The sequence below is a fragment of the Macaca nemestrina genome, chromosome 14, assembly GCF_043159975.1.
Source record: "Macaca nemestrina isolate mMacNem1 chromosome 14, mMacNem.hap1, whole genome shotgun sequence".
Lineage (NCBI taxonomy): Eukaryota > Metazoa > Chordata > Mammalia > Primates > Cercopithecidae > Macaca > Macaca nemestrina.
Window position 1 is genome coordinate 87,353,970 of NC_092138.1, and position 25,016 is coordinate 87,378,985.

A 25,016-nucleotide genomic window follows, 5' to 3' on the forward strand; every position below is an offset into this window, starting at 1 on the left:
AAGAGAACAGATACCTATTAAGCATCTCTTTATTCTGTGCCTACTGCTAGGGCATCTCCCTGTTAGCTCCTATTATCCTCCCAACAACTTGCAGAGGCAGCAGCTTTTACTGTTCCCAGTAATTCTTTTTTTTTTTTTTTTTTTTTTTTGAGACAGAGTCTCGCTCTGTCGCCCAGGCTGGAGAGCAGTGGCACAATCTTGGCTCGCTGCATACTCTGCCTCCTGGGTTCACGCCCTTCTCCTGTCTCTGCCTCAGCCTCAGGAGTAGCTGGGACTACAGGCGCCCACCACCATGTCCAGCTAATCTTTTGTATTTTTAGTACAGACGGGGTTTCACCATGTTAGCCAGGATGGTCTCGAGCTTCTGACCTCATGATCCGCCTGCCTCAGTCTCCCAAAGTGCTGGGATTCCAGGCATGAGCCACTGCACCCGGCCTGTTTCCAGTAATTCTTACAGATGAGCAAGTGAAAGGTCAGAGAAGATGCTGGACCAAGGTCAACCAGACAACACAGTAGGGCAGAGGGTCTACTTTGGACTCAACTTCAAATCCCAAGCAGTGCCCCCTGACCTTCTTCAACCCATCTCTTATTTTCAGCCTCAGATCCCCCCATAGAGTGAATAAATACTAACTGGCAGGGACCCATTTCCTATATAAGAAATTGTGCAGCTCAATCTATGGCTCTATAAATCACAGAAACGACACCTAATTTCCCCCGTCAGGATAAGCTTCACTTTTCAAACCATTCTCCTCTGAATGATGAGAGCCCGACAGAACAGCTCCTTAATCTGGGTGACAGGAAGAAGACATTTAGAGCCAGGCAAACCCCCCTATTGCCACACTTACCTCCACTAATGAAAAAATATTAGAGAAATAAATATACAACCCACTGAGATGCTTGTGCACAGGGCTCTGTCAGCTGTCTGTTTCTCAAGACGTACACAGACAAGATGATAGGATTATATGATCCTCAGGCAAGGAGTAATTTTTCTTGTCAGTTAGTCCCGTCTTGTCAGTTAGTCTTGTCATTTCAGCTCCCATCCATCTCACACAGAAGATGAAGTACTAGGTTTTAATGCATTAAAAATAACAGTGAGCATTTTTTGAACACTTTTCTATTCCAAACACAGTGCTCAGTGAGAACGGACTGCAGGGATTCATTTAATTTATACAGCAACACCATGAATTTGATACTCCTATTGGTGCCACTATATAGAGGATGAGACTGAGGCCCCAGAGAGTTTGGGTTCCTTTCCTAAGTTACGTAACTCAGACCCACGTTTCTCAAATTCCAAAGCCTAAATGCTTAACCACCACGGGTCACTTTCATCCCCACAAACAGCCTGTATATTAGGTTGTACTGATTCCATGCAACGCTTGAAAAAGTGAAATTTTTTAAAGTTTGATGCTCCTGTGATCAGGTGACTTCATCAATGTCACGAATCGAGGAATTAGGACTCAAACACAGGTCTCAACTTAAAGACTGAATCTTTTTCTCCAAACTGGTCATTTTTCCTAAATACTAAAGGCGGGTGGCACATGACATATTCTTAGGAGGAGTGAGGGGGACCAGTTAACCTTGCCCTGGTCAGTCCCAAGTCCTTATTTGCCACAACCAAATAAGGACTTAAAAAAAATAGATTCATGTTGGTCTGGGCAATAGTTTTATGAATAAGACCTCAAAAGCACAGGCAATAAAAGCAAAAATAGACAAATAGGATTACATCAAATTAAAAATCATCCTTTGTTGACTGCAAAGGAAACAGTCAATTGAGTGAAAAGACAATCCACAGAATGAGAGAAAATACTTGCAAGTTATGGCTCTGACAAAGGGTTAATATCCAGAATATATAAGAGAAAAAAAAAACCCCAAAACAGAAAACATATAATTCAATTTAAAAATGGGCAAGAGAGCTGAATAGACAGTCCTCAAAAAAAATATAAAAGTGGCCAAGTATATGAAAAAAATGCTTGACCTCACTAATTATCAGGGAAATGCAAATCAAAACCACAATGAGATATCATCTCCCTCCAATTTGGATAGTTATTATGAAAAAGACAAAAAGTAACAAATGCTGGCATAAATGGTCAGAAAGGGGAACTCTTATATACTGTTGGTGGGAATATAAATTAGTATAGCTACTATAGAAAATAGTATGAGAATTCCTGTAAAACTTAAAAATGAAACTACTATATGATCCAATAATCTCACACTGGGTATATATCCAAAGGAAATAAAATCAGTATCTTAAAGAGATATCTGTACTTTCAGCCTGTGTCCTGTTTATTGCAATACTGTTAACAATAACCAAGATATGGACTCAAGTGTCCATCAATAAATGCATGGATAAAGAAAATGTGATGTATATATACAACAGAGCATTATTCAACCATAAAAAATAAAATTCTGTCATTTACAGCAATAGGAATAGAACTGGAGATAATTATGTATATGATATAAGCCAGGTACAGAAAGAAAAATACTACTTGTTTTCATTCATATGTGGAAGCTGAAAAAGTGGATCTCATGGAGATGGAGGGTTGATTGGTAGTTATCAGAGCATAGGAAGGGTAAGAGAGAAAGCAGGATGAAAAGAGGCTGGTTAACAGATACAAAAACATGGTTAGGTAGAATGAATAAGATCTGCTGTTCAATAGTACAGTAGCATGACTATAGTTAACAATAATGCATTCAAAATAGCTGGAAGAGAAGAATTAGAATGTTCCCAATGTAAAAAAGGAAAAAAGATAAATGTTTTGGATGATGGATATCCCAGTTACCCTGATTTGATCATTATACATTGTATGCATGTATCAAAATATCACATGTAGGCCAGGTGCGGTGTCTCATGCCTGTAATCCCAATACTTTGGGATGCCGAGGCAGGCGGATCATGAGGTCAAGGATTGAGACCATCCTGGCCAACATAGTGAAACTCCGTCTCTACTGAAAATACAAAAACTAGCTGGGTGTGGTTGCATGCACCTGTAGACCCAGCTACTCAAGAGGCTGAGGCAGGAGAGTCGAAGGAAGGAAGGAAGGAAGGAAGGAAGATAGGAAGGAAGGAAGGAAGGAAGGAAGGAAGGAAGGAAGGAAGGAAGGAAGGAAGGAAGGAAGGAAGGAGAGAGAGAGAGAAAGAAAGGAGGAAGGGAAGGAAAGGAGAGGAAAGGAGAGGAAAGGAGAAGAAAGGAGAGGAAAGGAGGAGAAAGGAGAGGAAAGGAAAGGAAAAGAAAAGAAAGGAAAGGAAAGGAAGAGAGAGAGAAAATATCACATGTACCCTCAAAATATGTACAACTATTATCTATCAATAATAATTTTAAAAAGACCTATAATCTCAGCACTTTAAGAGGATTGCTTGAGGCCAGGAATTTGAGACCAGCCTGGACAATATAGCGAGACCTCATTTCTATTCTATATTTCTAAAAAGAAAAACAATAAAACAATTAAAAAGAGTTTTGACTAAGAAAAATATAACCATTTTTCTTAGCCTGGCACACACAGCCCTTCACAAAGTGATGTCAAACAACCTCTCTAGCTTCATATCCCACCACCATAGTCTGTTCCAGTCTTACATACCAGCTACATTGAACTCTTTGTCATGGACCAGGGAGGCAAGAAACTTTTATGTCACTGTATCTTTGTACATGGGTTCCCCCAGCCTATAACGCCTTTATTCTATCTTTAATCAAATCATACTCATTCTTTAAGAACCACTACAACTTCAGCCTTCTTTGAAAACCCTTCCTTGATTTCCCAGCAGAATTGAAAGCCCTTACTGTACCTTTGACAACACATCTCTTAGTGAACTTACCACATTTTATGAAATTATTTATCTATATATCCATCCTCCCTACCGGACTATGAGTTGTTTGCCTTATTTTATCAGAAATTCCTCACACAAGGCATGTCCCAAAGTAGGTACTCCATAAAAGTTTGTTGCATGAATGACTATTGCATGAATGAGTAATAAAGTCTGAGGAAAGAAGACAGGGAGCTATTTGAGTGTGTGATCTATGTGATCTTAGTAGACCTGCTCAGTCATTGGGGCAATAGATTGTGCTTACACTGTTCTAAACTATCTCCAAATCATTTGTCCTGCCTGTCACAGAGCTGAGAGCAATTGTGAAAGTGATGAATAGCAGACCAATTATGAGCAATAGGAAACATTGGTTATAACTCCAGGGAGAAGACACAGCCATATCAGTAGCCTCATCCATCTAATCATGAGTCATCTTCCCAAGGCATCTTGCTCTGTGACCTTGAACTGTCAAGGGTTTGTTAGTCTTACACAAATTTAAGTTCTTCAGAGGATGGTTCCCCTTTTCAGCCTGTGTCCTACAAAGGCATTGCTCCTGGACTGCCCAGTCCTGGAAGGGGAAACCTGGCTGGAACTCACATACTTTTCCTAAGGGAAACCTTTAGCTGAGGATTCCAGTCCCACCCAAGAGACAAGACCTGTCTTCTAAGCCTGCTGTCCTTTGATAGATAGTTAACTCCTCTTTCCTGTGGTGAGAACATCTGGAGATGAGAGGCGGGTGGGAAAGTTTCAAGTGAAGGATTTGTCCAAGATTGTGGAGTTTGCATCTCTAAATGCTAGCTTAAGTTAATGGCAAGTTCCTAAGTAAAGAATTACACAATTTCTCTTCTGTGGCCACTGATGATTTCATTTTTCCAGTACGCCCATTGTCCCTAAGGAGGCATCTGAGGGAGGAAGCCTCTCCTGCTGGTGGGGCTTCTATGGGACTATGAGTGGGGGCAGGAAAATAAAGGTCACAGGACAGGAGGGGACATGCTTAGTCTAGCTAGACCCATTCTGAGTTTACCTTGGCCTTTGATAGGGAGCCTTTTACATTTGGCTGAGGAAGCTTGGAAGTGGTAGATTCTTATCAGCTTTAATGTAGTCATATTTCTATCATGGCAAATGAGATTCTGAAAAGTCTAGATCATTTAACCCAGGAAAGGATGTTACACATGATGGAAGGATGGCAGAACATTGAGGTTAGGAGCATGGTCACTGGAACCAGACTCCTGGGTTCAAATCCCAGTGCTATCACTAAGCAAACCGATAGAATTGTCTTCAATTCTCTATGCTTTACTTTCTGCCTGTATAAAATGGGTACATACTAAGATCTACCTCATTTAGAAATGTACAAGGATCATGTATAAAGTGCCTAAAATAATGTCAGATCTATACCAAAATCCACATATATTTGATAATTAAACAAATATTGACTAGGCCCTGAACTTGGATATTCTCTAGATGAAAGAAAGTAACTTAATAAGCAAAATAATTTTTTAACAGTTTAATTACAGACAAAAGAGACTCTGGGCACATCTACACTCACTCGGAATTATTTTTATTCTTTGTAATATTTTCTATTGAAAAAACAATACAGCACTGGAACAATCTATCAGAGATATTATCTTTGCCTTTGGGGAAGTACAACTTTCCTTGTCTCTGTGAACTGATTGCCCTTTTGATGTTTGAATCAGTGGATCTCTAAGGGTAAGACAATTACTGTTTGTTATATGCCTACTCTGTGCTGGATGCTTTAATAAGAAGCAAGAGAAGAGGATAGTGGGAGAAAAAGAGAGAGAAGTGGGGGAAGACTAAGAAGAAAAAAAGGAAGTAAGAAGAAGCTACAATTAATATTGATCACGTGTTTAATTATACTAGCTATTGCTAAGTGCTTTACATGCATAGTCTTATTTAACAGTTAAATACTATTATTACCTCCATTGAGGTTATGAGTAATTAAATTATATCTCCATAGTACATGCAAAATGGGAGTTTAAACCTAAGTCTATCTGATTCATGTACTGCCTTTTCTTTACATCCGTCATCTTACATAACATTCAGAGCCACCCTATAAAGTAGGTGCTCATATTACTCCCATCTTACATCTAAGAAAATGGAGCTCAAGTAAGCTAAGTTGAATGTACAATGCCATCCAACAGGTAAGCATGAAATAAGAAATTTAAACGTAAATCTGGTTGACTGTTAAAACCATGGTTCCCTCTATGATATCTTACTAAAACCTCTAAAATATCAAAATCTCACTGGTAAGTCTGTTTGCCTTGAATGTAATTAATGCTCTCCTGACACATAAAAATAAGCAAATAAATCTATCTATATTTATACCAATATCTATATACCTATATGTTATCTATATCTATATATCTCCAGCTCTATTCAAAATGAGTACCTGCACATATGAGAAACAATCACCAGGGAAACACTGTAGAGGGATGAGAAGAGCTTCACTAACATATACTACACTACCTCAAGCACCTGCTATGTTATGCTTCAGTTGCCCGGTGTTCCCTCTGATTTTTGGAAGACAAGCAATAATTTCTGAAAAAGATCCAGGTTAAGCAAGCTAAAGTTGAAGAAGCCAAGTTCAAGCTCCTTTGATTGTGGATGTATGATCTCTGAAATAGCATTAAGAAAAGGGCTTTGAATTGAGCTAATAGATGGTTTTTATTGAGTTTTGAGACAAAAACTTTGATTAGATGGTAGAGCAAAACCCAGTTTCCAAGGGGCCAAGAAATAAGAAGTGAGAACGGAGCAACAAGTTTTATTGTCAAAGAAAGATGAAGTGGTAAATGATAGAAGAAACTCTAGAATCCAATAAAGCCTATCTGATGATAGAACAGGCTTGCCCATGCCAAAGTGTAGTGGAAAAAGCCAGTAATAAAAAAGGCTCTATTCTTTGCATGCTGAGAACACAAGCTATGGAACCAGACAAATATGGGTTTAAATCTTAGCTCCATAACCCACTGCTATGTAATACTGATATTTCTCCTTCTGAGCTTCTGTCTCCTTCAGCTACTCAAAAGTTATGTTTTAAATACCTACTATGTGTATGGCACTAAATATGGAAGCTACTGTGACCCAGGAGAAGTCTAAAAGTCTGGAAGTAAGATACTTGATTTCCATCTTTAACTCTAAGGCAACAGTAATAGTCTCTGTGCTTTCTAACTTTTTTCTTCATAAATCACATACCACACATTAAGATGCACTTAAACTTGGTGGGTGCAGTGGCTCATGCCTGTAATCCCAGCACTTTGGGAGGCTGATGCAGGTGGATCACCTGAGGTCAGCAGTTTGAGACTAGCCTGGCTAACATGGTGAAACTCTATCTCTATTAAAAATACAAAAATTAGCCAGACGTGGTGGTGGGTACCTGTAATCCCAGCTCCCAGCTACTTGAGAGGCTAAGGCAGGAAAATCATTTGAACCTGGGAGGTGGAGGTTGCAGTGAGCTGAGACTGTATACTCTAGCCTGGGCAACAGAGTGAGACTTCATCTCAAAACAAACAAACAAACAAACAAACAAAAGATGTACTTAGACATACTGGAGTTCTTTCAGAGCCCTATAATCAGTATGGCCTGGGTAAGACTGAGTTGGCTGTGGATTAAATCATGATATCTCCCCCAAAATTCATGTTGAATCTCAATCCTCAATGCAACAGTATTAAGAGGAGTGGTCTCCGGGAGGTTATTAAGTCATGAGGGCTCCACCCTTATAAATAGGAGTATTATCTTTATAAAAGGGCTCAAGGTTAAAGTGAGTGCTCTTTTGCCCTGCCTTTCAGTCCTTTCTGCCATGTAAGGACACAGTGTTCCTCTCCTCCCAAGCCTGCAGTACTAAGGTGCCATCTTGGAAGCAGAGAGCAACCCTCACCAGACACCAATCCTGCCAGCACCTTCATCTTGGACTTCCCAGCCTCCAGAACCATGAGAAAATAAACTTCCTTATAAATTACCCAGTTTCAAGTATTCTGTCAGCAGAAATGGACTAAGGCAGAGTCTACATCAAGATTCAGACCCATGTGATGAAAAACTGTTGAGGGAACTGGGAATGATTTCCAGGAGAGAAGAAAAAAAATCAACTGAGACCTAAAATATCTTCAAATACTTGAAAGACTGTCACTTAGAATTGGAGAGAGGATTAACTTTTATTGAGCTTTTTCTAGTGCAAGGCAGTGTTGCTAAGCACCTTACATGAACTTTTGCAAAACAATTCTATAAGGTAGATATTATTAATCTCATTTTGCTGATGGTAAAACAAAAGAATTTAAGTAACATCCCAAAAGGCATACAGTATTTTTTTTGAGACAAAAGTAGTATATAAACCCTCATCTTTCGCTTTCAAAATATATGCTCTGTCTAGTAAATCAATAGTTAAAACCTGCTCAGTACAGCGTTAATAAACAGAATTAGAAACTAGAAGGACAAGAAATGTATAGAAAAATACTTTGATTCAATACAAAGAAGGGGCTTGGCATGGTAGTACATGCCTGTAATCCCAGCACTTTTGGAGGTCAAGGCTAGCAGATTACTTGAGCCCAGCAGTTCAAGACAAGCCTGGGAAACATGGCAAAACTCCATTTCTACAAAAAATACAAAAATTATCCAAGCATGGTGACATGTGCCTATAGTTCCAGCTACTTGAGAGGCTGAGGTTGGACGATCGCTTGAGCCAGGGAGATCAAGCCTACAGCGAGCAATGATTGTGCCACTGCACTCCAGCCTCTTTATGTATGTATGTATTTTTTTGAGACCAGGTGACAGAGTGAGACCTGGTCTCAAAAAAATACATACATACATAAAGAAGGATGTTCTAGTAGTGGTGGAACAGGATGCTTAGTAGGTCACTCAGAAAACCATTCCAGGAGAATTCAAAAAGAAGCTCTTGTGGGATATAGGAGAAAAGAATCAAGTAATACATAAAGATCAGCCTAGATGCCTGTATAATCCCTTCTATTCCTTTCTTCTCATAGGCACTGTTGTGATAAAAAAAAAAATGAAATGTAGAGAAGGAGGAACAAGAGGAAAAGCAGAAAGTAGCAAAAATATGATAAGTAAGAATTTGTCTTTACTCAGCACTTATTAGACACCAGCACAAAGCTAAACATGTTAATACCCATCTCATGCAATACAGTACTCTCAGATATTAGGAATTATTAGTAAACTCTAGTTAGTAAACATACGTGAGGGAATTAAGGCTCAAAGAACATTGCCACAAGTAACTAACATAGGAGAAAGGAAATAACTAGGGCTTGATGAAAGATGTGACCAGATGAAAGACAACCTTTCAACTACTAGAGTAAAAAGCTCAAGTTTTTCGAATAGACCACCTTTGTCTACAGGTTTTTCAATACTGGCTGTGGGGAATTGCCCAAAAAAAAAAAAAAAAAAAAAAATCTAGCCTGATTGAGCCTCTAGAACTAACTACACAGTTACAAGAAATACAAGGCCAGATGAGGACATTAAATAATACCATGGGAATGCAATCAGCAAAATCCTGGTTGTGGGGAACTCTGCAGCACATACAACCCAGTTTTTATCCACAAAATATCCCAAGGAATAAAAAGAGAGACGGATAGGTTAGAAGAGACTCGCTTATCAGCCAACTACAACGTTTGGATCTTACTTCGTTTCTGATTTGAAAAAGCAAACAGGTACCAAAGATATAAGACAATTCGGTAAACATGAACAATAACGGGATGTTTGATAATATAGAGAAATTATTGTTCATTTGGGAATCCTGGATAGGGTATTAAGGTTATCTTTTGAGTGTTTATCTTTAAGAGATAAGGACTTTAACATTTACACATGAAATTATCTCATGTTTGAGATGTGCTTCAAAATTACCAGGTCATTGTAGAAGCAGATGTGAGAGGAGTTAACACAGGTTTGGCATGATTAATGACTACTAAAACTAGAAGATGATAGGTACATGGCAGTTCATTATTATATTCTCTTTACCTTTGTATATGTTATGCTTCTCTGAACTAAGTTGATTTTGGGGTGGGTAGCAGATCCTGGGATTTAACAGTGTTCCCCTAAATGGGATAATTTGGAGATGAAGCTAAAAATGAAAAGAAACACATGATCCAACAAGAATCCACATTCTTTGTGGTCTTCCTCTCCTCTCAGGATATGAATTTATAGCCTGGAATCCTTTTGCTCAGAGATGCTAGGCATGATGTAAGTCTGTCGCCCAGAGAAGGCACTGCACAGACTGACCATCTGTGTAATGGTACAAACTCATGCTGCTTTCAACTGCATATGCCTGGAGAATTGTGAGACACATCTGGAATGACTTTTTTTTCTTCTTAGATTAGGATGAAATAGAAAGAGAGAGAGAGTTGAGTTGTTTGTGAATTCTCTCCAGGCCCTTAGCATCACTGTTAACTGAAGTTGCCTAATGACCCAAGAAGAGCTCCCTGTGAACAGGGTTAAGCTCCAAGAGGGATGGAGCCTGCAGATCGCTCTTCCTGGAAGCCCAGCACTGCCGTGGCTGGGGCTGTCTTTGATGACACCCTCAGATAAATGATGGTGGTGTGATAAATAAGTAGACATTGGACAGCTGGAAAAAGGATTCCAGCCCTGGCTCTTATATTTTCTAGCCTTATGGGGCTTTAGATAAGGGCTGACTACACTCTCCAAGTCTCAGTTTCCTTATCTATAAAATGAAGATAAACAGTGCTACCTTCATGCTTCTATTGAAAGGAGCCAATGTATGTGAAAGCATGCCAATGCAAGCTGGTGACCTTTTTTCACTCATTCATTCAATCATGTATTTTCATTTTACGTGTACTTATTGAATTTGTACTATGCATCAGGCAGTTTACTATAAGTTGTGAGTATAAGGTTCACTAAAAGTTGGTGTAGTACCTGGTTTCATGAAGTTTACCCCTAATGTATAGGAAAATATTTTGACTCAATATAAGAAAGGATTTTCTCTGAGTGAGGGAAACCAAATGCTTAGGTGTCACTGAGCAAGCCATTTGAAAACTGGGAATGCTCAAACACGGTCTCCACAACTTGTTGCAAGGTGCGAAAGAAAGGAATTGAGAAATAGACTAGGGTTGGATTGGATGCTTCTGTAATCCCTTCCATTTCTGAGTTTATCTGCTGTTTCTTCCTCATAAACTCTGTTACGACCACAAAATAAAATAATACAATTTGGAAGAGGAAGAGACACAGGCATCAATCAGTTTCAAAAAGTAAAAGTATAATTAGAAAGTGTGATAACTGCTATGGAAGAAAGACAAAGAGACCCAAGAAAGTAAGTGAACAAATAAACAAGGAGGATCTTATCAAATTTGGAAACCTTGGCAAGCTGATAAATGAGTAACAGTTCACTCAGTGAAAAGAAGAAAAGGGGAGAAGTACATTCCAACTGCAGGGAATAGCATGTGCAAAGTCTCTTTGGCAGGACAGAGCACAGAGTTTCCAAAAACTAGAAGATCACTATGGCTGGAGCACAGAAAGCAAGAGAAATAAGAAGACAAGATGAGTTTTAAGAAATTAGAAGGTTTTCGCCTAAGCAGCCCCTGTGCACCATGACAAGGACTTTGGTTTTTATCACAAGAGCAACTGGAGGTCGATAAATGGTTTTAATCAGGAAAGTGATGTGAGCAAGTTTTAGTTTTGAAAATATCACTCTGGCTGCAAAGAAGTGGATTGATTAAAAGAGGTAGGGGTTGTTATTAGACAAGAGACTACTGAAATAGTACAGGCAAGATTTGGATCAGTTTGGGAAAAAGTGAATGTATTAGAGAAATTCTTAAGGAGATAAATCTACAGGACTTGGAATGGGTTGTATTTTGTGGGGAATGGGTGCAAGTGGAAAGGAAAGAGAGTTATCAAAGATGATTCCTTGGTTTCAGGATTTCAAAAATGGAAATAGAAAATACTGATCAGAAGAAAGGGAAGGCAATTCATGGCAAATGTAGTAGAGTGGTCTGCAAGGGTTACAAATGAGAAGTTACTGCACTTTTATTGTATGGTAGGAGCCAACCCTAGAATGAATCGAAGTGAATCAATGTAGACAGAGATGCCTGCTTTTTCAAAAGTTTTGGCCATTAGGTTAAGAAATGAAGAGACAGTAGCTGGAGAAGGTAACTGAACGCAATGACATTGTCTTTAGTATGCATTAGACTTTAACTTTTATTTAAAAGTTGAAGAAGAGTAGCTAGTAGAGAGAAAAGTGAGAAGCAACTCAGGTGCCCAGGTCAAATCCTGGTTCTATAAGTTCCTATTTGTAAGACCTTGAAACAAGTGATTTAGCTTCTCCATGCCTCAGTTTTCACGCTAGGGAAAAAAAGGATAATAATAGCACCCACCATGTGGAGTTGATGAGCGGGTTCAGTGAGCCAAGTACATAAAGTGCTTTAGCTAAGCTCCTGGCACCATGGAAGTGCTCGGTAAATGTTTGTTATTATTAAAAGGACAAGGGAAAGCTTTTCTGCCATTCCCTTTTTTTATTGCATGTAATAACTAATTCAATGTCCCATGGGAAAAAAAAAAATATTCTCTTCTCTGACATGCAAAATGTTTGCATTTGCTAAAACTGTATATCTCGCATTTATTATTGAATCTGGTAGTCTTCAGGTCTCATGAAAGAGCTATGTTTTCCAGTTTTGCAGGTAGGCAAGCCAAGTATTAAGTTCCTCTTTTGTAATTGACCATGAGTGTGTTGAGTAATATGTGGATTATTTCTCCCTCTTTTCTTTGATCTTCCCTGTTGCCAAGGATTGCCTGACAGTCTGATTCTTGGCCGGTTCACCTCCTTCTCAGAATGCACTAAGATAGAAAGGAAGTGACCCACAATAGCAGAGAAGGTTTAAGCTAGATTATAGGAAGTACTTGACTTTCTTAATCCCTAAACAAGGAATTCCCTGAAGGAATTTCAAACTGAAAATGACATATGAACCAGGTTTTGGGCAGTGGTTCTCAAGTTCATTTTGTACCACAATTACCTGCGGAGGTTGGGAAAATGAAAACTCCCAACCCACAGAAAAAAACAAAAAAAAAACACAAAAAAAACAGAATCAGTAGGAAGAGACCAGGAAACTCCATTTTAAACAAACACTTCCCCCATTCTCACCTTAAGTGATTTTGATCCACTGAGACACTCTGAGATCCAGAACTCCACACTCACTAGGCACTCTTGACCTCCCTTATTCTGCTCTACCTTTCTTCTATACTTTTTAATGTACTATATTATCTACTGTGCTGATTGCTTATTTCATGGCTCTCTCACACACACTCCAGTAGAAATTCATTTCCTAGACTGTGAGGCTATAATGCCTGCTTTGCTCCTTGAGGTATCCCAAGTGCCCAGAACAGTGTCTGGCCAATAGGAGCCCCTTAGTCAATACTTGTTCAAATTATGTAAATGGAATTCTCACTCTTCAGCCATCTCATACATATACCTCCCATCTAACTGACATTAACCCCCTTAGTTTAGTATTCTACAACATTTGAGTCAAGAATATGGATCTATTCTCCAAGAGAAAAATACAAGTAATGTATAATTCTGCAAAAACTTTCTAGGGATGAACATCCAAAGATCCTACAAAGTCAAGGATCCCCAAATGCCAAGTTGACAACTCTTGCCATAAAATTGGTCCTAGTCCCTGCGATTCATCTTCTAATGTTACTACAGTTGCTACTCTACGACTCAAATCTAGTTATATCTCTCCCTTGACCTACAATCTTGAAAGATGCCATATGGTTTGCACAGCACCTAAATTTTACAACATGGCATTCAAAGTTGCCCACAACACAGCCTTCTGCCTATCCCTTTTCCAGTTTTACTTCTACCTAAGCTTTCAGGCCTGTTGCAAGAATGGCTGACTGAACACAAAAGCTTTGGACTCAGACATCATGGGTTTGAATTCTCACCCCACAATTCACTAGGTATGTTATCTTAGGTAAATTATGTACCTCTCTGAAGTCTCAGGTTTTGTTTTTTAATTTGTAAAGTAAGCATAATAGTGAATACTTCAAATGTATTGTAGGGGGACAGAGTAAGAGAATGTATTTTAATACACATGAAGCACTTTTTAAAATGCCAGGCACATAGTTGGCACTCGATAATTGTTAGGCTTTACTCTTCTATTCTTCTATTCTACATGCTCGGCACATAGTATTGACACATTTTTCTGTCCCCTGGTTTTCCAATATTGCTTAGTCTAGACCGGGGTTTGGCAAACCTTTTCCTGTAAAGGACTAGAAAGTAAACACTTTGAGCTTTGCACCCCATACTATTTTCTGTAGCTACTACTTAACTCTGCTGTTGCAGCAGGAAAGCAGTTATAGATGATATGTAAATCAATATATGTGGCTATGTTTCATAGACTTGATTTATAAAAATAGGAAGCAGGCTGGATGTGGCCCATGGGCCACAGTTTTCCAACTCTGGTCGAGCCTAGCTTTGAAATCTTACAGACCTCGGTTCAAGCTTCTCTGGGGTTCCATCTCCTTATCTGTTAGATAAGGATAATAATTGTACTCCCCTCATAAGTTGGATGATTAAATTAGATAAAGCATGTAAAGTCCTTAGCACAGCTTTTGGCACATAGTACATATATATGTATCTGGTGGATATTATTGTCTTCATCATCATCAAAAAACTTGCTTTGCAGTTCTACTATGTGCCCATATCCACCTTCCCTTCTTCAAGAATTGTTTCCAGATTCTCCCTCTCAGAGTTTCTTTCTCTATTCTAACACTGTTGGAATGTCTATTGCACTATTCAAAAATAAATCATGCATTTGTGTAGCATATGTAAGTAATTATAGTAGCATATGTGTTCTTGTCACTAGACTGCGTGCTCCTTGAAGGCACAGTCTGTGTCTCGTTCCTCTCTATAGCACATTTTCTAACACAGTATCTAGCACACAGTAGGCAACCAATGCAAGATAATCACAGTAATGGGGCTAGAGTGAGGGTGATGCTGGTAGTGATACTAGTGGTGTAGCGTAGTGATGGTGGTAGTGGTCATGGTTGTAGTGATGGTGGGTATTGGTAATAACTGGGGGAGGAGGTGAGACTTGGCTGTTAATTTCTCTTCAAAGAGTAGTTATTTGGAATTCTCTTCTCAGTTTGAGCCAAAAAGTGGAAATGAAACAAACAAGCTTTTCTGGCAGAGAAAGGATCTGCTGGAAGGTCAGACAACCACAAGACCAGAATTACACATGACTCTTCCCAAGGCAGCATGAACAGAAAATGCTCACAGGATCGGAAGTCAGAAAACCTGAGGGCTAGAAAGAACCACTCAGATCTACAGAGTATTTTACATCCTTCAAAATGCTAGAAGTCTCTTAATTTTTCTACAGACATCTGTGGGGAAAGTTTCTACCACCCATTTCCCAGATGAGAAAACTGAGCCTTGGAAAAATAAAGGATATTTCTAAGGGTTGAAGTCATGTCTTACTTCAAATTCAGCCTTGGCTATGTGACCTGAAAAAACATCAGTCCTCAGCTTTGTTCTTAGTTTTGCTATCTGTAAAATAAAGAGGTTCATTTGTAAAATAAACAGGATATGATTTTAATAGCCCCATCTGCTTATAAATGCTACATCATTGTGTGCCACTGGGATGGACTACAAGATATGTATACCTTTCTCCTTCGAGTATTAAATTTAAGGAGTAAAATTGGCATTGTCTCTGAATGGGAAACAAATTTTGGGTCACAGGATGCCTCTTCCAACCTCAAAAGATTTGCTTTATATTCTGGGTAGAAGTTAGAGCTGACATTATCAAAGTGCCAAAGGGGACCTTGGATGACGTTAGCCTGCTTTTCTCATCATACAAAGAAAAGGAGACCTAGACAGTAGAAGCATGTCCAATGTCATATAATAATCAAGGACAGAGCCTAGTTCAGATTCCTAGTGTCTCTGTTTTCCCAAAGAAAACTCCCAGCCCTGAGATGAAAAGGGATAAATACTAGATTGTCTACTTTACAAATGAGTAAAAGTCAGGTCACATAGACAGTAAATGGCACAGAAGGGATTCAAATCCAACTCTGTCTGGCTCTTCGCTATGCCACTCCTCTGCCTCCTCCACTTGGAAGACTCTCTTTCACCCGGAAGCTAAGTTAACAACCGCATGAAGTCTTGTACATTTAAGCACCAGTTGTGCTGAGCCAACCTCTGTGGCTTTGGGCTGTGTAAGAGCCATTTAACAGGTGGAGGGAGATTTATGCATTAATCAAATTCTGCATCATAAAGAGTTTTTTTCTCCTTCTCTTGTTCAAAACAACAGCACAAAGTATAATCAAGGGCTCGTTTCCAGCTTAGGCAGAAGGCATCATCTTTTCCCATGCATTCACTGGAGTGTACCTAAGGAGACCCCAACTACCCAAGGAGCTAGTGTCCAACAGTCCCCAAGGCCATCGAGAATACCTTGGTCCAGAATCAGAGGACAAAAATACCCCACAAACCTCAGGCATGGCATATTCTCTCCCTGTTAGTCCCTAACTGTGCCATAAAATGGGGTTCAGGATTTTACTCAGAGCTTCTACTCCACGGGTCAGGGGTTCTCATAGAGAAGAACTTCCATTCTGCATTAGAATGAGCTATGATATTCATTGCCAACACAGTATGAGTTCCAGCAATGTTTATAAAGTGAGAAAATGCCCCTGAGATCCCTCCATTTGTAAAGTGCCCTTTTAGGTTAGCCAATGGCCTCTCCCATACAAAATATGAATCCTCTTCTAAAATGTCATGTCCCCAGCACTTTAGGCACCAGCAAAGTTTTCAAGTACTACCTAGAAAAGGAGTTACCAAAGGAAACATAGAAAAAGAAAAGAGCCATTTTAAATAAACATTATTTTTATCACTATCATAGACAACATTCATCTGCTAAGTGATTTCTTCCTGGACATTATGCATTCATTATCTCGTTTGATTCCCATGAAGTAGGGATTGTGAGACCACATTTTACAAATGTGGAAACTGAGGTATGAAGACACCATTCAGCATCACACTGTGAATGGGGATTGAAGAAAGATCCCAACACAAGGCGGTGGAGCAAAGATCCTGTACTATCTGCTTCCATGTAAATAAAGTGTCTTATAGGAAACTCAGAAAGAAACTGACTCAACTTATCTTTTTTTTGTTTTTTGTTTGTTTGTTTGGATTTTGTTTTTTGAGGTAGGAAAAGAAAGTCCCAGAAAGGGAAAAGAACTTGCTATGACTTGCTATGACTCAGTGTGAAAGCCCAGGCCCCTCAACTATAGGTCAGGGCTCTTTAGTGTTTTCTTGTATCCATGTGGCCTGTAGAGATGTTAGAAAGATGGAAAAGTGATGGGAGGAAGGGTGATGGGAGTTTGAGGCAGAGTTGGAGAAACAAATGATAAACAAAATGAGAGTAGCTGCTTTTTCTTCCCACCAGATTTGTTTTGTGGCCATATTCCCTTCCTCCAGGATCATTTCCAGACCTGCAGTGGGCCTATCCCACTCATTCCCACTGCAACCTGGCTCCCTTGGAAATGCCTAAGGCACTCCATCCCTTAGGCTGCCATGACACTTTAAACAGGCCTTTCATTTGTGTTTGGGAAGGGAGAGAAGAAACTGGAGGCTTGGAAGAAGCTACCTACAGTCTTTCAGCTCTAACCTTTCTTTGCAAGGATCACTAAGAGGAAAAGAGAGTGGAAGTGAGAAGACAGTAGCCATGCCTGTCGTCTGTTCTAACTTATCCTGGCTTCCCGACTGCCCTGGGGCTAAGCTTCTCACCACATGTTGTGCAGTTCTGCCTGACTTCTCTTCAGTATTGTCCATGGGGTTTTCTCCCAGTCTCAGCTCCAGCCACACTGGTTTTCATTCTCTTCCTGAAATGGGTCACATTTGTTCATTCTTCAGGTCTTTGCAGAAGTTGGGCATTCTACCAGCGATGTTCTCATTCTCCTCTTCCTTTCTGAAACCCCAGACTTTCACATTCATTTTAAGCACTTGGCCCCCAAAAGCTCACTTTACATGTCACTTCCTCAGGAAAGCCTTCTCTGCACAAGGCCCCTTGATACACGCTTGCAACCCACCAGCCTAGTACTCTGTACAGTCTTGACTCTATTTATTCATGTGATTGTTTCATTAATAATGTCTTCTCCATAAGTCTGTGAACTCCATAAAGATAAAGACCATATCCACTTGTCATACTGTTCACTCTTCAGGGTATAACGCAGTCTTAGCATACAGTGGGGGCACAAAGATACTTAATGAATGAATGACCAGCACTTCCAGCTCCACAGGTCTCCTGCAAGGAGAACAGTGACATCTAGTGACCACTTTCACACTCTTGGGATTCTCTGATTACACACCACTAATTGGCCTCAGAAAGACCTCACTGGATTTCCAATAAATTGAATATTTCAATGATGCTGAGATAACCTGGCATGGAATCCAGACATAGGGGAATCTGGCTCCTGCACAAACAGGAAAGGCACCACCAGCCTATCTATTGTTATGCGTGTGCCAAGAACACATTGCAAAAGTCCCGTGGCTTGGCTTGTAGTGTGTCATATTGCAGATGAGGACAGTGTGGCCCAGAAAGGCCGTCACTGGGGCGAGTTCACAGAGCAGTAAACAGGGATATTCATAGGCTCATTCACCAAGTCCCAGAAGGCCAGTCACACACAGCTACATCCACTGATACAACACTAGTCGAGCTACTAGGTATTTTTATTTATTTGTGTTTTGGAGACTGTGTCTCATTCGGTTGCCCGGGTTGAAGTGCAGTGGCACAATCATAGCTCACTGAAGTTTTGACCTCTTCCTTGAGTGCTTGATGCACTCAAGCGATCCTCCCACCTCAGTCTCCAGAGTGGCTGGGATGACAGGTGTGCACAACCACACCAGGCTCCTTTTTTTTTTTTTTTTTTTTTTGAGACAGAGTCTCACTCTTCGCCCAGGCTGGAGTGCAATGGTGCAATCTCGGCTCACTGGAACCTCCGCCTCCTGGATTCAAGCGATTCTCCTGCCTCAGTCTCCTGAGTAGCTGGGATTATAGGTGCATGCCACTACACCCAACTAATTTTTGTATTTTTAGTAGATATGGAGTTTCACCATGTTGACCAGGCTGGTCCTGAACTCCTGACCTCATGATCAGCCTGTCTTGGCCTCCCAAAGTGCTAAGATCACAGGCGTGAGCTACGAGACTGGTCTTGAACCCACCAGACTCAAGCTATCCTCTCACCTCAGGCTCCCAAAGTGCTAGAATTACAGGCATGAACCACTACCCCTGGCCCTGTTCTTGTTATTTACTGGAATCTGCAACAGCCTCTTCATGGATCTCCTTGATTCTACTCTTACATTCTCACAGTCTATTCTGACCCTGCCGTTGGAGGTGTGGAGACATACACATATGTATTTTATTGTTGGTGTTAGTTTGGGGACCTCTGATGCACAGAATTAAATTATTTGCAATGTTCAGTTTAGGACTGAAGCTCATTGTTGAGCCATACATGGGTAGGCTTTATTTGTTCAGTTACCTAGTTAGTTTTAATAAACTTTTTAAACTTTAATGAACTCCCACAAATCTACCACCACCAACACCAGCTAGGGGCTGGATGCAGTGGCTTACACCTGTAATTCCAGCACTTTGGGAGTCTGAGGCAGGTGGATTGCTTCAGGTCAGAAGTTCGAGATCAGCTTGGACAACATGGTGAAACCTTGTCTCTACTAAAAGTACAAAAATTAGTCAGGCGTGGTGGTGGGCGCTTGTAATTCCAGCTACTCAGGAGGCTGAGACAGGAGAATTGTTCAAACCCAGGAGGTGGAGGTTGCAGTGAGCCAAGATCGCGCCACTACACTCCAGCCTGGGCAATAGGGCGAGACTCAGTCTCAAACAAACAAAGAAATACCAGCTAGGAACTTGACTACTTACATGTAACATATGCTTCCTCATGCTATTACCTTACTTTCCTGACTCAAGATAACCATCATCCTGACTCTTATGTTCATCACTTCCTTGTTTCTCTTTTTAAATCATATTTATTGCATCTGTATTTATTCCTAAAAGATAGTATATTTGAGGTGTAGATGTGCTTTAACTTAAAGAAGGGAGGAAAGGGTGTTGTGCCATATAAAATGTTTGGGGCCAGGCATGGTGGCTCACGCCTGTAATCCCAGCACTTTGGGAGGCCGAGGTGGGTGGATTACCTGAGGTTAGGAGTTCAAGATCAGCCTGACCAACATGGTGAAACTCCATCTCTACTAAAAGCACAAAAAATTAGCTCAGCATGGTGGCGGGTACCTGTAATCCCAGCTACTTGGGAGGCTGAGGCAGGAGAATCACTTGAACCCAGGAGGCAACAGTGAGCCGAGATTGCGCCATTGCACTCCAGCCTGGGCAACAAGAGCAAAACTCTGTCTCCAAAAAAAAAAAAAAAAAAAATTGGGGACTTACTTTCTTCAGTTAATAATATGTTCATTCATTTCATATTGACGGGTATCACTACTGCTCACTCATCTTGGTTTTTGTAGTATATTCTATCGACTATATATCCTATGCTTTATTTCACTGCTGTCCCATGGATGGGAATTTGGGTTTTTTACAGAGGCCTCCTTCTGCCACACAATCTAATCCCAACAGCCTCCTGCCAATAATCATGCATCATCATCACCTCATGGCCCGCAGGATAGGGTCGAGATTCCACAATCTGGCTTATGATATTGTGGAAATGCTCAGGACTCATTTTGTTTCTCCCTCTGTCCTTGGTCTTAGTAATGGGACATTTCTTTTGGTCTTTGTACAAACAATGTTCTTTTCTTCCTTAGGTCCTCTACCTGACACTTTCCCTACCTCCTTACTCCCACACCTTGTCTTTCCTCTATGAAGCTCTGTATGAGCACTTAACACCCTCCAGCACTTAGCCAAGAAGGATGCTGTGGGAGGGGCACAGGATTCATAGAGTTCCACTCGACTTAGTCAGTGGTCTACCACTGGAGGCCCAGGGCTATCTAGAAGCTGTTGTAGAGGGAGGAGTGGGGATCAAATGGGAGATACTTTATCTACCTTCCTCTGCCTCATTGAACTAGTGGCATCACTATTCCTGATTTTATGGATTGAGTTTCAAGAAAGATTGCATTTGGAAAAAGTGTTCCATAAAGATAAGTTTGCAAACCAGTGAACCAATAATTCATAAGTCCCCTCAAGCCCTGCCATTCTATAATTAAAAGTGAGAGAACCAAAGAGAAAAGAGGAGCAATAATTTCAAGGCTAAGTATATAAACTCTGGAGCAGACCAACTTTGAGTAAATCACTTAATATCTTTGAGGTTTCCTCAGCTGTAAAATGGGTATGATATTAAAATGAACCAAATGAAATTGCCATTTTACAAGTAAAAAATGGCCAAATGTCAGCAATTTCATATGAATCGAACCAATATATGTAAGTAAATCACAGATCTGGAGGGCAGAGTAAATGAGATAATGCAAGTATTGTACTGAGGTAGACACTGCTAGATTTTCACCAAACCCATATCTTTTCCTAGGCACACAGGTAAAATCCATTTCCCTGTCTTCATTTCAGACAGGTATGGACAATGGCTGAGTTCTAATCAATAGAATGGATGAGAGGTAAAATGACACTTGCCACTTTCAGGCTTGGCCTATTTAAACCTATGATATGCAACCCTCCCTGTTCTTTCTCCTTCCACAGCAATTATGGAAGCATCAGATCAATGCAGCACACAAGGAACAGGCTGAGCCCCTGCATTACTTTTTTTTTTTTTTTTGGAGACCAAGTCTCACTCTGTTACCCAGGTTGGAGTGCAATGGCGCGATCTCGGCTCACTGCAACCTCTCCCTCCCAGGTTTAAGCAATTCTCCTGCCTCAGCCTCCCAAAGTAGCTGGGATTACAGATGCCTGCAACCACACCTGGTGAATTTTTGTGTTTTTAGTAGAGATGGGGTTTCACCATGTTGGCCAGGCTGCACTCAAACTCCTGACCTCAGGTGATCCACCCACATTGGCCTCCCAAAGTGTTGGGATTACAGGCATGAACCACCGCGCCCAGCCTGCACTACTTCTCACAAAGTCACCCATCAACCAAAAACATTTATTTGGGATGCTGCACAAACAAACAAACAAACAAACAAAAACCTTGATTATATTAAGCCACTGAGATTTAAGGGTTTATTGTTTATAACAACTAGTATTGTCAAACTATGTAAGTACTTAGAACATGGTAAGGAATCAATAAATGTTGGTAATCACCATGATGATGGTATGATGATGATCATGATGACAATTCCCCTGGACAAAGGGTCCACAAGGGCAGGAGGTAGGAGGGCTGGTCAAGTCTGACTGAGTGGCTGGGCCAGGGAAGCTTACCTCCTTTGTGCCGTTGTCTTGGATGAGGGTATAAAGTGGCACCACACGGTTGATTTCCAGCAGCACTGGTGTGGGGCTCAGCTGCTCCTTGCCTGGCCGGCGGCAAAGGTGACAGGTAGATGGACAGCGCCCCTTCTCTTCACAGCGAATCTCCACACCTGAAATGAGCTGGTCATCTGACAGCATCTGGGCTGTCAGCAAACCTGAGAGGTAGGTGATGAAGGGCATGGACTTGAGCTCCTTCTTGCTGCCCAGCTCTGTGGTCTCTGGAGAGGCACAAAACAGGAAAAGGGAAGGGTAAACTCAGGATTACTCAAAAGGCCAGACTCTTGAACTCACAAAATACAGATGCTAAGAAGCTGGTATCCATTGAAGAGGTAAAAAGATGATAGAGTGATTTATTCATGATGCCTTGGAAAGACTGCCAGAATGAGGGTTCAAAGGCCAGAATGGTGTATTGTCCTACTACTTACATTAAATATCCACTCACTTTGTCTGGCCCTCATTTTTCCCATATGTAAAGTTGGGACCAGGCACAGCAATCCCAGCACTTTGGGAGGCCAAGGCAGGTGGACCACCTGAGGTCAAGAGTTTAAGACCAACCTGGCCAACATTGCTAAACCCCATATCTACTAAAAATACAAGCCGAGTATGGGGGTATGTACCTATAATCTCAACTACTCGGAAGGCTGAGGCAGGAGAATCACTTGAACCCAGGAAGCAGAGGTTGCAGTGAGCTGAGATTGTGCCACTGCACACCAACCTGGGCAAGAGAGTGAGACTCCATCTCAAAATAAATAAATAAATGAAAAATAAATGAATAAATAAAGTTGGTAGGTTGGGCTACATTGTTACTCAGTAATTGTGCAAGATATAAATATTCAAAGATATTTTTTAGACAATCAAAAATTCCTTTCTGTCGTCTGTCAACCTACAAAAAGTATATCCTTCCTTTAAAATTTATATCTAGTCCTATATTTTCCATGCAGCCCAATATTACAAGGAACACACAAGCTTTGGATCAAGCCAACTTCATCTGAAATCTCATTTCTGCTTGAAAATACCTCCGCAACTTTAGGAAAATGTCAATATCCTGGTGACTCCAATGATAAATTCTGAGAAATGGAGTTAATAATACCAATGAAATCAGTTATGAATAGCAAATGAGAAAGAAGGAGGTAGGACTGCCTGGAAAAGACATTATTTCTCCTTTTTGTGTGTGTGTGCGCTTACCTGTTCCCTTGTTCACACTTTTCCTGCCTCTTTCTTCATGTGCACACTGAGATCTAATGCTTGCTTCATTCTGTGCCATCTCTCTTGATCTGTAAACCAGTATTTCCCACCTCTGTGCCTTTGCTCACTCTGTGCTGCTTTTCCCTTCGGCCTTTCCACATCTCTTCTATCTATCTATGCTCCATTCCAATGTTACTGTCTTTAGGGAATCATTCTTCATTGCCCCAGCCCTTCTTTTCTGAATAAGTGTTTCTACTTATGAGATCTCATTTAAGTTCATTTTCCCTTCCCATTTTCTGCTGACCTCTAAAACAATATTATCAACTCTTGGAGACCAGGGGCCATGGCTTCCATTCCCACCCACTTTCAGTGCCAAACATGGTGCGAGGGATGTATTTGATACTCAGTCAGACAGAGAGATTATAGAATTCTGAATGGCTACAGCTATATTCATGATCTAGTCTAGAGTCTCCAAAACTCTTCTGAGGAATCCTAGGGATCCTAGGAAGCACCACAGCAATTGATTGTATAGAAAAAGAGGGAAATTGAGCAGGCAGGGCTCTAAACTCTCATTTCTGTTTCAAACAGAGCAGTTTCACTTATATTTCTTTTATAGACTGGCCTTCTATACAAGATTTCATTAAAAAAAAAGGGGGGGGTTCTATGGCTATATCAAAAACCTTGAAGCAGCAAAGTGATTTGTACATCCGAGAGGGTTCCTTTTACATCACAGACTATGTGAATGGTATCCTCACAGATGTGCAGTGCGTCATCTGAGCGGTAAAACATGGTAATTTTAAGAGACGGAGCTTAATCCATCTGGCAGATTCAACAAAGCCTGGTAATGTCAAGGCAAGCTTCTGCCTCAGTGGAAATAGGGGCCCTGAGCCCTGATGTCGGGGAGAAAAAGGAGAATTATCTCTTGCTCTTGTTCTCGGCTTGTAGTGACACGCAGCTGATCTGGAAATGGACTTGCCAATTAGAAATACAAATAAACGCAGCCTTCATTCATTACTCTCTGGGCCCTCAGGCCTGGAATCTGGCCTCCACCTTTTCTGTCTGGCTGTCAGCAAATGCTTATGAGTATCAGATCAAAGGCTCTGGGGGAGGAAGACAAGGAAAATTCCAGTTAACCAATCCTTCACAGGGATTAAAGAAGGGTAGTTACTAAGACAAACAAAACAAGGGTGTAAGGAAGGCATCCCAGCAGCTAGAGACAGGATAGTCTTATATCCAGACCTTTCAAAAGAAGATGATGATGACTTTTCATAGACCAGAGGGACAGTTTTGAGGAAAGATGACTTCAAACTTGGGAGAGAATAGCCATTCGGGGAGAAGGTCAAGAGAGAGTCAGAGCAATGAGGACACTAGGGACTCATTAGCCCACACTCTGGCCTAGGTCAACAAACTATGGCCCATGGGCCAAATCCAGTCCCCTTCCAGCTTGTGTAAATAAAGTTTTATTGGAACACAGCCACCCCCATTCATTTATTTATTGTGAAAAGCCACAATGACAGAATTGAGTAGTTACAACAAAGACTCTATAATCACAAAGCCTAAAAATATTAACTAACTTACCCTTTTCAGAAAAAGTTTGGCAACCCCTGCTCTTGACCTAGTTTATAGATGGGGAAACTGAGTTTCAGA

General features: G+C 40.7%; 1 protein-coding gene across 13 annotated transcripts in view; it reads right to left on the reverse strand.

Annotated features, from left to right (window-relative positions):
* Positions 1-25,016, reverse strand: part of LOC105487111 (astrotactin 2) — a 995,255-nt gene that overhangs the window by 205,934 nt on the left and 764,305 nt on the right. For all 13 annotated transcript variants that reach the window (XR_011612991.1, XR_011612990.1, XR_011612989.1 and 10 more), the window contains one exon: positions 22,137-22,402. Coding sequence is in view for 9 of the 13 variants with exons in the window: in XM_011750424.3 (XP_011748726.3) it covers positions 22,137-22,402 (266 nt within the window). In the remaining 4 variants the exon portion in view is untranslated. The remainder of the gene's footprint in view (positions 1-22,136; positions 22,403-25,016) is intronic.